The 15,000-nt window shown below is 41.5% G+C and overlaps 1 protein-coding gene and 1 pseudogene across 2 annotated transcripts in view; one reads left to right on the top strand and one right to left on the bottom strand.

Annotated features, from left to right (window-relative positions):
- Window positions 1–4,692, bottom strand: part of gabrg2 (gamma-aminobutyric acid type A receptor subunit gamma2) — a 22,394-nt gene extending 17,702 nt beyond the window's left edge. Inside the window, exon 1 of the mRNA XM_084473603.1 lies at window positions 4,244–4,692. Within this exon, the coding sequence (XP_084329729.1) occupies window positions 4,244–4,353 (110 nt within the window). The 5' untranslated portion in view covers window positions 4,354–4,692. The remainder of the gene's footprint in view (window positions 1–4,243) is intronic.
- The window catches only part of LOC311354494, a 208,645-nt pseudogene that overhangs the window by 180,653 nt on the left and 12,992 nt on the right, over window positions 1–15,000 (top strand). The window lies entirely within an intron of this gene.

Below are 15,000 nucleotides of genomic sequence, written 5' to 3'. Positions count from 1 at the left end.
TAATCTCTACACACATGTACGATTTCACATACTCAGACGGTACCTTGGGGTCTACAATCAGTTTGTGCCAATTGAGCGAATCATTCCAGTCTGTAATGTGTGTGTGTGTGTGTGTATGTGTGATTGTGCACATGTGTGTGTATTCTTGTGTGTGTGTGTGTGTGTGTGTGTGTGTGTGTGTGTGTGTGTGTGTGTGTGTGCATGTGTGTGTGTGTGTGTGTGTGTGTGTGTGTGTGCATGCATGTGAATTTAATTGTGTGTGTGTGTGTGTGTGTGTGTGTGTGTGTGTGTGTGTGTGTGCGTGTGCGTGTGTGTGCGTGCATGTGAATGTAATTCAGTTTGTATGTGGTGGCTTGCATTTCCCAGTTTTCCAGGTCAAGTGACAACAACATTAAGCCGCTACACACCGAGAGAGTAGTCTGACGTTTACGATGTCCTGATAGCAGATGCTGATATTCATGCTTTAAAGAAACATGCTTCCGTTTCCTTCTCCACCAAACACTGAAACGCTGACCCAAAGTGAGCCATTGTTTATTGAAACAACACGTGGCCACGGGACACCTTGTTTCGGGTCGACGTCGATACGTTTTGATTGTTTCCAGGTTAGCGTATCCTCTGAGTCTGCTTCGTGCCGTAATCAGGAAGCTAATTCAGAGCCGCGTCAAGGACAGAAACCAGTGTTTATCTAGCGTCATCAACCCCACCGGCTCCCCCGCGAGCCGTCCTCTGCACACGTCTTTAATCGGGGATAATGAACAAACAGTACCTAATGAACCCGTCTGCTGCCGCCGCGTGAAGCAGGCCGCTGTCGACAGCCAATAGCAAACAGACGACGTCAGCGGCGTGCCAAGCGACCAGCGTGCCTCCACAACGACGCGGTGCGATGTTTAACGAACACCAGCCCACGACCACAGGGATACAGTAAAGTAGCTTTACGGTTGTCTTCAAAGTGACGCTCTTCAAAATAAACCATTGGGAGGAGAAGCTGCCTACGGGCTCCATGCAGCATATGGAACCGCGATGAAGCTAAATAGACTAGCGCTAATGAACAGACATGGGGTAGAAATACACATCTAGATTCTAACAGTATAATTACAAGTGAGATTGGGAGATGTAATACAATTCTAAGAAGTTATCAAGACACATTTTAAGGAGGGATGGAAATGCTGCAGTTGGTACTACGAGTTCAACAGACAAGGATAACAATCAACACACGGTAATTCAATAGTAATCCCAGATGATGGCAGTGATCCCTTGGTTGACTGGTAGTAGTGGTGCAGATGTATTTAGAGGACTGAGGGACAGCAGTAGGATGGTTGAAGGAGCGAGTGACTTTAACATCACTCATTCTCCTCTGTCCACTCGTCTGTGAGCGCCTGGGCCACTACACAGAAGGAAACTCATGCACACTTTCTAGATGAAGGAAACCTCAGTGACACCCAGCGAGAGGCCTACGACACAAGAGCTCACATTGCTGTAACGTGAACCAGAATGGACAAACAACATGATGACATTTACACCCCCCTGAGGTCAGATAGCTCAGGATTACTGCCATGCTATCAAAAGTTATGGCAATGCAATAACAACCTCACTATTAAGCTATCTACCTGCCAACTATCCATCAGTTTTGTTGTTGGTATTTTTTATTAGTCTTCAGCAGTGAAGTAATAATATTCATTAACATGAACAAGAACAAAATAACGTTCCCCTGTCTTTGTACTCATAAGCCTCTGGCTCACTTCAATGTTATTACAGATATTTCCAGCAACCCAGCAAAATATTCAGTGATGAATGATTTTGATGGGCAGCACCAGAGCCGTACAAACAAAGAGCTGCGACAATTCCATTCACTCCAATGTTCCATTTTTTTTCAACAATGGCGTCTCATGCAGCCTATAAATAGTTCCCGGAAGTTGGGATTTGGCGGTATGACAAATGGCACTAATAATAATAATAATAATAATAATAATACTAATAATAACTACTAGGCAGTTAAAAAGCTAACGTAGGCACAGCAACCGTCACTTTGTCACTCGCTTCCGGGAACTATTTGAGGCTTACACAAAACCACGTGACCAGTGGAAGTTTGAACCCCCATTGTCGCAACTCTTTATCTTTATACGGCTCTATTCTTCACAATGGTGTAAATGTGTAACTTTACACTTTAGTCACTGAACATTTTTAAACTGTGTTATTGTGGAGAATAAACCTAAATTGTGCATTAAAAATATGTACGATGATTACAATGTTTATTATATACATTTCAATAATAATGAGTAGGCCTAATTGTCATTGTTATTATACATCCATATTTTAGTTAGATTTTTTAAGCTAGCTGCTAGTTTAAGAGCACTGCTACCTGAATGCTAATAACATTCTCAAGCACTTTCTGAATCATGGAAATGAATGAATTACAATTACATTTACAGACATATTCAGGAAAACAAGTCTTTAACCAGATGACGTGATTTGCTTATTTATCTCTTTTATCTCTTCAAATTCATTTGGTCAAAACACAAAGCATAAAACCAATATCAAATTAGGATTTTTTAAATCTGTGAATTATAGATTTTGAAAGAAAAAAAACCCTTCCAAGGTAATTGCAGCTAAAATGAGGTTATATCTATTATAACCTGTGTGAGTCTTTAAAATGAGGTTATATCTATTATAACCTGAGTCTTTAAAATGAGGTTATATCTATTATAACCTGTGTGAGTCTTTAAAATGCCAAGTTACAGTCATTCTCTGTTCCCGTGTATAGGTTAATTATTTCTAATTGTAAGAGAATTCTCTGGATTCCGCTGGCGTTACAAGACTGTGGCCACATGTGTCCCACCAGCGAGTGGTGGCTCAGACCTCAGGTCCATCCCCCTCACGGACGCTTCCTGTGGTGTTTACATCTTCTCCACCAGTGGTTCCTCCTAGAATAGGATTCTACCATTGGAGACAGCGGAATCTCTACTGGTCTGATTTACTGCTTGTAGGTAAGCTGGGAGTGTCCCATTGAAGAGTTTCCCCCTGACGCCAGTGTTTTGCTTGAGGTTATATGTGAGGTTATATATATATATATATATATATGTTATGTTCCATGCCCCAGATGACACATGAGATGGCAATATTCACGAAAAACCAAACTGCTTCATTCACGTTACACCATTTCAAATCATATTATCATATAACATATTTAAATCATAAACATATTTAACTACTATGACTGTGGTATTATTACTGTAGGCCTCTACTATAGACCTACTTAGCTTGGCCAAACCGTTTTGTTTTTTTATGCAAGGGTTACCCAAACTGAAAACTGTAACTCATTGCATTGTGTGTTAAAAAATAATAATTGGCAGCATTAATAACTGCATAAAGTGTAAGAAGGGGATTGTTGTGCATCACAACAATGACGACGTTCACATGCCGACTGGGCCCAGCAGCGACTGGGTCCATATCCTCAATGCAACTCAAATGCATCAACATCATCTGTAATGGGATCTCGTCTTCACAACAATCTGTGGCCTTGGACGTGTGCCTCACGTTATTCTGACGTAGGCCTACAACGTCTCAAAACATAAAATCATCTCCATCCTTAATCATGCTGAGGCATTACAATTCACCCATCCGATGATCTGCCAATTAATTTCAGTTGAAAGTGATGAATGTCATTGTTTTATTACATTCTAAGTATGCGTTGGGTGAGGGTTCTCTGCAAGACCTCACCAGAAAAACAGGCTGGGATTCATGAGCACAGTCTGGCATTAGCAACCAAACGCATAATGATAATAATAATAATGCATAACGCGTAATGTTGCGACTGATGGAACCATCACCAACATCAGTATAACAACACGTAGCCATGTCTCCGGTGTTATATTCAGACCGGGTGGGAAGGCCATCCGGTGATTCTGAAGGATGGATTTCCGAGCCTAAAGCAGGCATATCATCCAGATAATTGCAATTGTTTTCATCTCACGCGTCGTTAAGACTGATCTTGTTTGTTCCACGATCACAATAAGACGTGATGATGTGATATCGCCTCCATGCCTCGACCGTCTCCCCAACCCCCCGCGTCTCAGCGCGTCTCCGCTCCTCTCCATCAGGACTCCGATGCAGATCGAGACGTTTCACAAACACAGTCCACCGTTTGTATCGTTATAACACGTTGGATACAGCACATACTACATATATCGGCACAACATACGCAGTGGCGACGAAATCAGACGACCACAGCGCGTTTCCACCTTACCTTGTAGGAAGACTGAGGACCACCAGCACCCAGACGAAGAGATGCAGAGGGAGGGAAGGCTTCGCCATTGCGGCCGAGCATTTGGAGACTAAACACGACGGAGTCATCATCAACCAACTCGGGTTTCTTCTTTCTCTTCCCCTTGCGGACGGGCGTCTCGGTGTATCTAATGATGTGTCTCGTTGCGAAACATGACGAAGGACGAGCAGGCGCCGAGGCAGCTGAACCGGACGAGTCGAGGCTATCGCTCCTATTCCGAGTTGTTTTTTTTTTTTTTTTTTTTTTTTAACAATTAACAAGGCAAAAATAACCCTAGTAGGCCTTAAAACCGATCCTGCTATCGAAGCCCATGAACAGGCTGTGGTGTGGTATCCCAGCCTCGGAGCCCGGGTATGAATGCAGATTAGAGGAGCTGAGTGAGCGCGTCGCCGCAGCGGATCAGCACATGCGTCCTCTCTCAGTCTCAGGGCGGAGCGGGAACCAGGCAGCAGCTACCCGCTACAGCACGGCGAAACAACGTCAAATAATAACCTTTTTTTATTCACTTTCTTTTCTTTTCTTTTCCTTTAATAGCCACTACTTGCATGCTGATATGTATGGGTAGCGTACGGCATGCATATGTAAAAAAAAAAAAAAAAAAAAAATTTAAATAAAGCGTTATAAATGGTGGCTGTTCATTAAAAAAAAAAAACACACAAATAGGAAGAACGATCAATGACGAGACGTTTGTATCATTTTAAACTAGCATGTTGTCCCCCCTGCTGTCATCAGTCCCTGTTCCGTTTCGGGTGGTTTCTACCGAATGACGTCAGCGGTGACGTCGAGTCCAGCACCGCGGACAGCGCCTGTCAGAGGAGGTGCGACACGGCAACAGTTCATCGAAACGAGCCGGAGATAAGACCAATGATCTTATTGAACGCAATATCTTTCTAACAAGCTTCTAAGCTTACAGGTTGTCTTGATACGAAAAAGTGCATATATAACATGTATTTTTTTATACTACTACACCTCTAGGGCTGTTTTTGTGAGTGACAAAATTTTTAGACGTTACATAAGTATGCAAATGTGCCTTCTGTGATACGCCCAAAGTTTTTCTCAAGGAGTCCTTGAGGAATCTATGCGGAAAAGAAATACGTGTTTATAATCTGAAATCCACCGAGAAAAAAAAAAACTCTCTCCCTTTCTCTCTCTGTGTCTTTTCATAGACATGTGCACGAGCACACGCACACACACGCACACGCACACACACACACACACACACACACACACACACACACACATTGATCAGACATAAATAATCAATGCATCCATTACACCATCTAAAATCATTTCAGAAGTCTGTATGCTTTTCAAATAGTTTGCCATGCCTCCACTTCACATGGCATCTGTCACTAGAAAGATGTCCCCTCCACTGGGATCCTTCATTCTATGGCCTTCCTCCCCTTGCTGCCACCAGCTGGAGGGAGGCAAAGGCTTCTAGTCACACACGACAATTACTCACGCAATAATAAAGCGTTTTCTGGGTGGCTCTTCATAACGATAATGCATGCCACTTTTGATTTATTTTCTCACACAAATCAAATAATATAACTCAATGGGAAAACATTTATCATGCCAACAACGAGACAGCTTTAAGGACCAAGAGTGAGAGAGGGAGGCGGGGAGAGAGAGAGACAAAGAGAGAGGGTGAGGACACATCTCTTTGTAAAGTGAATTAAAAAAAGATGTTTCAGTCCGTATCTCGCCGACGGCGCCCTTGCAGGGGAGCCAGCGGGAGCGAAGACAAAATAAACTTATCAAGCATTTTACTCACAACATTGGAAAACAAAGTAAAAGGTGCTATAGTGAACAAGTTTGACAGCAGTCCGTTTGATAAAACATTATAACAGAACAACATGGAGATAGTGGCCCCGTGATCATTTGAAGGCGAGCCAAGTGTTCTACCAGGACTTCATTAATGCCCGCGCCCAGGTCATGAAACAGTGCTTCACCACTGCACAGATTACAGATACAAAGACTTTTATTTTTATTTAACCTTTATGGTTACCAGGTTAAAGTCTCATTGAGATTAAAATCTCTTTTTCAAGAGCGATCTGGCCAAGAGGGCAGCATAGAACAGAAAATACATATACTGTATGTTTCATACAAACAAAACGCACGATTTACACACAATTAAAAGACAGTTCTGGGACTTCAAGTAAAGAATTATACACAGGTACAATGTCCAATATTTCCACATAATAAGTCATTAGGAAATGAGTGAAAGGCATCAAATGAGATCAGTTCTGATGTTTTAAGATAACTGAACAGAGATCAAAACATTGACTTGTGGTTCCATGCCAATTAAAAATATCAAGGAGGAAACATCAACAAACAAAAACAGATCTTATCGTTTTTTATTATTTGATCAACATTGTGTCGACATTTAAGACGTGTGTATTTCCATGGGTTACAAGAAAACAACACTGTAGTAACTGTAATGTTGATGAGCCATTACAATCCATTTCAAAATCGATCCCTTCATGGCATCACGAAGTGGGAGCATCAAGTGTCTGTCAAAAGGGGCTGATTGATGGGGTCCTGGTTGGAGTTGACGGGTCATTACCTTGACAAAGCTGACAGCGGACCAGACTAATACCTGAACTTTACCATCTCTAACCTAGTACCTTCACAATCTCTCACATAATACCTTAACTTAACCAACTCTAACCTAAAACCTTAACTTAACCAACTCTAACCTAAAACCTTAACTTAACCAACTCTAACCTAAAACCTTAACTTAACCATCTCAACCTAATACCTTAACTTATTACTGAACTAGCAACCATCCGATTAAAAGCCAAGCTCTAACTCCTGAGCCACATGCCGCCCACAATATATAGTGGGCAGCACTATAGTACACCAACATATTGGCCATTCAGTGTTCAAAGGGATCCAAATGAAAAAAGTGGTCAAAAGTGGTCAACGGCACTATACCCAGTCTAGCGTCTACGTGAATTGGGCTCTACGCTAGCTTCTGCGGGAATATATTGGCACCGCTGGCCACAAGCCTAGCGCACCCTGTGGGAGACATTCAACGCTGCACCACCCGTACAGCCTTTCACCCTGGGGATTTGGGTAGGTAGGCCATCATTACATCAATCAACGAGTATACCAACCATATGTTGGGCCTCAACAATATGTACAGGAGGTGATTAAATGGCGGGCTGTAACAATGAATCAATGTTTACGAGTGAATTCATTATTTTTTTTTACTGAAAATACCAAATGTCATTGCTGTGACTCTGTTTCTAACAACCATAATAATGATCCATTAAAAGGTTCACTGTATCATTCGCAGACATCTTCCAGGCAAACTGACGCTGCTTAATGACTGCGGTGTCCACTGGTAAAGGTGGCATCTCCATGATGACATCGTAAAGACGCAGCTGTTGGGTTACACACACAGTCCTGCCTTCACAACATACACACATGCTGCGCTGCTCCGACTGAAGGAAGCGACTCATCGACGTGCACGACGGCCCGCTGGGAGAGCCGACTGCAGCACGGGGTCAGCTGGTTGCAATGAGAGATTGTAGAAGACCAAAGAAATGCCTGGAGTCCCAGAAGCATAGGAGATGTACAGAGAACATGCCCTCGGCTCAACTCTTCAACAATCACGGTGGGAAAGGTGCCCACCAATGGATACTACACAAGAAAGCACTTTGAGCATTTTTGACAGGTCTGAAATGTTTTAGCAAGCCAGTGTGCAAAAAGCCACTAGACTGGATCAGATTTTTTATTAAAGTGCCCCTCAGGCCATCCAGCCCGAGCATTCATCAATAAAGACACTGCATTTTTTAGGGTTTTCCCATTTTAGAAATCTGACACTATACTTGCACCTACTACTAATTATTAATTCAACTCCCCACTAATTCACCTCTGTCAGCAAAAATGTTGCATTCCTATTTTTGACTTGATGCGTATGGCAGCGTCATAATGACTATTCTTACCACGGAGAGACTGAGACAGTCCATGTGTGTCTCTGTGATACCATCCCGGCCGTGCTGATGGTTCACTCTCGGTTCACGGTCCATCCTGGCCCATTGTTCTGGCCTGAGAGTCATTACAACGCCTGCCAGCGACTAACCTCTCAACTGTGATTAAATGTGTCTGGCTGATTTCATTGCCTTTCTCACATTGCGTTTACCCTGCTTAGCGTTAAGCAGGTATAATCTCTCCTGCCCATAGCTGGAGCACAGACAGTTGCTGGTTCCAGTTTTACTCCTCAGAATGTGTCCTGTTCTCCTCAAAAGGGACGGAGCAGTACCTATGACCTCAGTGCAAGCAAGGCACAATGGTAAATGGATTCCCTGATGCAGGCGTAACAAAACAGATTGTTGCCGTTGTTGAATAGCATTCCCAACCCACATGGCGACACTGGGGTTTCTCCGAGAATAGGAGATTGGAACGCAGTGAGTGTGTTCTGTTCTCCTGTTGAGCCCATATAAGTGAGGATAGAGACATGTGCTTGTTGTGTGTGTGTGTAGATTATCTGAGAAAACACACAAATAATCACAGTGATTATCTTTCCAGTCTTCGGCAAAATAATGATCAATGGCCACTCACACACACACACAAACCCCTTCACACACACAAAGACTCAAACACAAACACAGACACTCAGATAGACAGATAGACAGGCAGACAGACATGGACAAATACACACACACACACACGCAAACATATGCAACACTCATTATCACAAACACAAACACGCAAAGGAACTCAACCACACACACACCCACACACACACACACACACACACCCACACACGGAACTGCTTTTGGATTCATGATCTTATTTTCCCATCAGTAGAAAACAGTCTTTATCTCTTTATCACTCCAGAACACTTGCCATCAGGGGATGTGATCATCTGACACATTGCTAATGCCTGCTCGCCCCTGGAGATGAACAGCTCCATATTAACTGAAGGCCAGTTCCCCTCCACACATCAATGATTTCATTTAGCACAGTTTTCTACAAAATATTTGTCCGGTCTTCGAACAATGCTTATTATACTGTTGCACCACAGAATGCAATCAGAAGGAATGTGCACACTTTCTTGAAATGTCTTCACCATCTTCATTGTTATATGTTGGCCCCTCCATGGATTCTGAAAGTTAATTTACAAGCTGTTATCTAACAGAAGTACAGAGGTGCTGCGGGTTAATCAGCAGCTGTACATTGCACAGTCCCTGCTACGTCTACGTCTAACAATATGATTAAGTAAGTAATTTGCTATGAGTTTAGTACATGGTCAAAGTTGACTGACAAGGTTGGTTTGAAAAATAATAGTTCAGCCCGATCAGCACCGTCTCCCTGGTGGATAAAAAAAGTATACTCGGAGTGCATGCTTTATTTAAAATGCCCAACATTTCTGCCTCTTGGACCCATAATGTCTCGAGAGGTTTCTCTGTACAGGGGAAAGGTTTCCGAATATGTGTAGAGAGTGTTGTGTCAATATCTCATTCCATGACGTCACAGTGTAAATTAAAGTAATTGCTCTTTAGCTGAATGCACCACTTCACCTATAGAGGGCCTAAAGTCAACAAACGGCATCTACACATGAGAAAAGAAAGACATGTCCTTCTGTGTGTGTGTGTGTGTGTGTTTGTCTTTGTCGGTGTCTGTTGTGTGTGTGTGTGTGTGTGTGTGTGTGTGTGTGCGTGTGCGTTATTATTGTTCTTATAAGTAGTATCATTATTGTTATTCATATAATTAATAATAATATGATCGTTATTATAATATTATCATATTTTATTTCAACAAGACCATTTTGAGGTTATAGCTTCAAGCTAACGTCGAGTGTTGAATTCTGGGTGAACCAAGGTGAGCCAGTAGCAGAAGTACTAACACACAGCGGTGGTCACAACTGTTCATCTTCCTGACAAACGACCAAGTGGGCGCTGCTGTGCCAGTGGCGGTGTCAGACTGCGGCGGTATGGGCGGGATCTCTTGGCCACACACTACTCTGAATGTTTCAGGCCCAGGGCGTCCTTCACCAGTCCGTCTACCATCAGTCATAAGCTCGCCTTCCCACTCCAACTTCTAATGACATTCAAAGCACCACACAGGAGGAGGATGATGCGCTTCAGCTGTTCCCCCCCCCCCCCCCCCCCATCAGGGCTACTTTCCTCTGGATTCAGTACCAGACACAGACCATGTCACTGGACTCATTAGAACAACAGCATAGAGATGAGTTCTCGTGCCAAGGATGTTACGAAGGGCTCGTTTTGATCACAGTAAAAGCGGTCATGTCATGGTAGCCAGAGGCTCTGACCGACCGACTGCAGCAGATTGACGCGTTGGGACACGGACCTCTGTCTTTCTGACACAAGCAGCCGATGCGTAATCTCCACTAATATAAACTTTGAACTCATTTTGTGTAAAAATGAAAATCAACAATTTGGACAACATGGCAGAGGCAAAGCATATATTGTGGTATTTGTACTAAAGAACCAAGACATCAATATCTGCACAAATAGAGTCCACTCAGTAAACAACCAAAACTGAAATGATATAGTGTGTGTTTTTGGTTTCCATGGATTACATGCGGAAATTGTATAGCAAATATTCAGTGTAAAATAGATTAGATATTAGCATACAAACTGAAGAAAAGCAATATATTTAATGTCTCGATTGACTTTTATTATTGACTTTTATTTATTATTATGACTTTTAGTATTTTTTAAATATTTTTCCAATGTCCTGTTCAGAGCAATGGTTCTCTGACTAAAAGGATACATGGAAATGCTGGATAAATGCATATAAATTACTCTTTTTGGGGGCCTGCAGTTTGACACCTAGACATTTGGCAGAACATGTAAGTGTACATTGGCTGTGAGCCATCTGTTTCACTTTGTGAACAACCGCAATGCAAAGTGAGCCGTATGAAATCAGAAGAAGGTGAGCCTTTGGTTTGCTTTGCATTTTGATTTGCTTGACATCTCCACTTTTTTTCACGGTGGGCCAAGGAAGGACCTCCCTATTAATTCAGATAAAATATAATAATTGGCCACATTAAAAAGCAACCAGCGTAGACCAAAATCACCTTTGAATTCGTAGAATAGACGCACAAACAAATCAGAAAATATTGAACCTAAAGCGTTTCATGCATCACAACAAACAGATACATGAAAATCAGACAGAGTTTGAAAGGCTAGTAAATAGAAATGCATTTTGAATATATGTATGTACATATAAGTATGCTGGCTGGGTTTGAAACACTCAGACCAGGGCTGCCTGGGCGCCTGTCCCAGGCTAGTGCCTGGAGCATAGCGAGGGATCGGGCTACAAAGTAAAGGGCCCCACATGGTCCATAGAAAAGGGCCCCACCACGGACTTCTCAAGATGCAGACATACAGAGCTAGAGAGTTTTTTTTTTTTTTTACATGTATTTTTATTGTTGTTAAAATAGATGTACAATGTCATACAGGTTGTAATGTTTCACAGTGGTTACAATTCTTTTGGCGACAGTGTACAATGTAACAAGAATTACACAGCATTTTAACAATTTACATTTTTATAAACCCCATCCAACCCTAACAATCCCTGCGCCGGTGAAGAAAATAAATAAATAATAATAATAATAATAATAATAATAATAATAAAAAATAATAATAATAATAATAATAATAATACATAAAAAATAGAAATAATAATAATTAATTATCCCAAGATGAAAGTACTTTACGTTGAAGCTTGTTTACTAATGAGAGGGGAGAGTTGCAAGTTTGTCAAAATAAACCAGTAAGGGGTCCCATACTTTGTATAATTTTTTGGTTGATCCTCTAAGAAAGTATTTAATTTTTTCAATTTTTAAAAACATCATCATATCAGAAAGCCACATGGATGCCTTCGGTGGTAATTGGGATTTCCATTCTAAAAGTATTCTCCTCCGCGCAATCAGAGTTGCAAAAACAATAACATTTTTCTTGCCAGTGGCTATCGCAGCATCAACCCCAAATATAGCCACTAAAGGGCTAGGTTGTAGATCTAGGCCAAATGCAACATTCAAAATTCCAAATATTGATTTCCAAAACTCTCCCAGCTTGGAGCACGACCAGAACATATGAGCTAAGTCTGCTTTGGTGGCTCTACAGCGATCACACGTCTCATCTATTTCAGGGTATATTTTAGCAAGTCTGACCTTACTATAGTGAGTACGGTGGAGAACTTTAAATTGAATCAGATTGAGACGTGCACAAGAAGAGGTTCCATTCACACAGCTAAGAGCTCTAACCCACGTCTCATCTGAAATGACTGTCCCTAATTCCTCCTCCCATTTTGTCTTGATGTTGTCTGTTGATACGCTACTAAATGACATAATTGAGTTATATAAATTAGAGATTTGGCCCTTTAAAGTTATGGGAATCTTCAGTATGACATCCAAGTTTGAACTCTCAGGTAATTGAGGAAACGATGGGTTGAATGTTTGAATAAAGTGGCGGATCTGAAGATATCGGAAAAAACTGGATTTAGAAATAGAGTGTTTTTTGGCCAAATCTGTGAAAGTAGGAAAAATATTATCTATGAAAAAATCCTTACATTTAGTAAGACCCATAGTGTTCCATTGCATAAATGTGACATCAAGATCAGCGGCTTGAAAAAGGTGGTTATAACATATGGGACTTAGCATAGAAAGGCCAGACAATTTAAATGTTTGCCTAAACTGTATCCAAATTCTTAATGTTGAACGCACTACCGGACTTGAGGAAAACCGTGATGGGGAGAGGGGGAGTTTCGTTGTTAACAGTGCAGGAACTGATGACAGATTACAGAGCTTTGCCTCTTCATTGCACCAACCCGTGTCTGGGGCCTGAAACCAGTAAATTATTTTTTGCAGATTCGCTGCCCAATAATAAACCCTGAAGTTTGGGAGAGCGAGCCCACCCCCTTTTCTTGGCCTTTCAAGCAGTGTTTTGCGAAGTCTTGAAGATTTACCTCCCCATATAAAACTTGAGAGTAGGGCATCAATTGAACGGAATAAGGATTTTGGTAGGAAAACTGGGATACTTTGAAACAAGTATAAAAATCTAGGCAACACATTCATTTTGATGCAGTTGATTTTTCCAGCTAGAGAAAGGTAAATAGCACTCCATCTCTCGAGGTCAGATTTTAGTTTCTCCATAATAGGAGCGAAGTTGGCTTTAAACAATTCAGAAAAAGAAGGGGTGATATTTATTCCTAAGTACTTAAAACCAGAATGTGATATACAAAATGGCAAGTCTGTGTCTGGAATCTGCTTTGCCGAATCATTGATAGGGAAACACACACTTTTTGAATAGTTAATTTTATAACCTGAAAAACCACCAAAGTCAACCAGAATCTTCAATAGTTCAGATTTACAGGATTGCGGGTCCGATAAAAAAATTAAGAGATCATCAGCATACAAAGAAGCTTTATATTCCATCTCCATTCTTCTAATGCCATGTATGGACGGTGTAGTTCTAAGCTTAATTGACAGGGGCTCGATCGCTAAAATAAACAGTAATGGGCTAAGTGGGCAGCCTTGACGCGTACCCCTAGATAAAGGAAAATACTGTGAACATAATTTGTTAGTGACTACTGCAGCTTTTGGAGATGAATACAATAGACGAATCCAAGACATAAATTTCGGGCCAAACCCAAATTTACCCAGTACCGCAAAAAGATACTCCCATTCTACTCTGTCGAATGCCTTCTCCGCGTCCAGGGAGACCACCACCTCTGGTCGCACTCTAGATGCTGGAGAATGCACCACATTCAGGAGTCTACGAATGTTAATGAATGAGTGACGGCCTCTCACAAAACCGGTTTGATCATTTGAAATGATATTTGATACTACGGTGTTTATTCGAGAGGCCAGAATTTTCGACAGTATCTTAATGTCCACGTTCAGTAAAGAAATAGGCCTATAAGAGCTGCAATCCGCTGGGTCTTTACCAGGTTTCAGTAAACAGAGCTAGAGAGTTGATAGTGGCACACAGAGAGGATTGTCTCTTGAATTCTCCATTATTTTCGTGTATTTCTTTCATTTATTGTTTTGGGGACATTAATCATTTACAGACAGCCATTTCAAGAAATAAAAATGGCATTGACAATAATAATTTGAGTCTCGGATTCTACCTCACACACCCACACCCCAACACCATAATCGAGGATAAACCCAAATTAAATAAATCATGAACGAGGACAATTTTGCATGGCCCTCCCTTGCAATTACAATGAACATTTAAATGAGCAGCCTAGCCAGTTACCAGCACCTCAGACAAAGCCTCAGACTAGTACGGTGGGAATCACTTCTCTGGTGGTAATGGTAAGAAGGCACTTTGAAAGACTATATATATTACAAACTTCGACTGAAGTAGAACATCTTGCTCATCATCACCTCAATCCAGCGAGAGACAAGAACACTTTTCCATTGAAAGAAACTAAATGTGCAGTGCCAAACCTTTTATGTCTCCGATATGATTACCTTAACGATCACTTTTTGTCTTGTAAGATTGTCAACGATGCACACGGTAATATATCATTTGTACAGGAACACGTGTCGCTAATTAAACGTGTCATTCTCCTCACTTTGTCTGGTGCAAATGAACAAATGTGTGGTGTGACTATTTTGGGATAATTGCTGCTCTATATTTGTGAGTGTATACACACAGTAAACAATATATGTATACATTTAGAAGACAGAATCCTAAATAATCAGGCGGTGGTCAGTCTGCCCGGTGGAG

This window comes from Micromesistius poutassou (assembly GCF_964030765.1).
Source record: "Micromesistius poutassou genome assembly, chromosome: 10".
NCBI lineage: Eukaryota > Metazoa > Chordata > Actinopteri > Gadiformes > Gadidae > Micromesistius > Micromesistius poutassou.
This window is presented reverse-complemented; position numbering and strand designations above follow the sequence as displayed.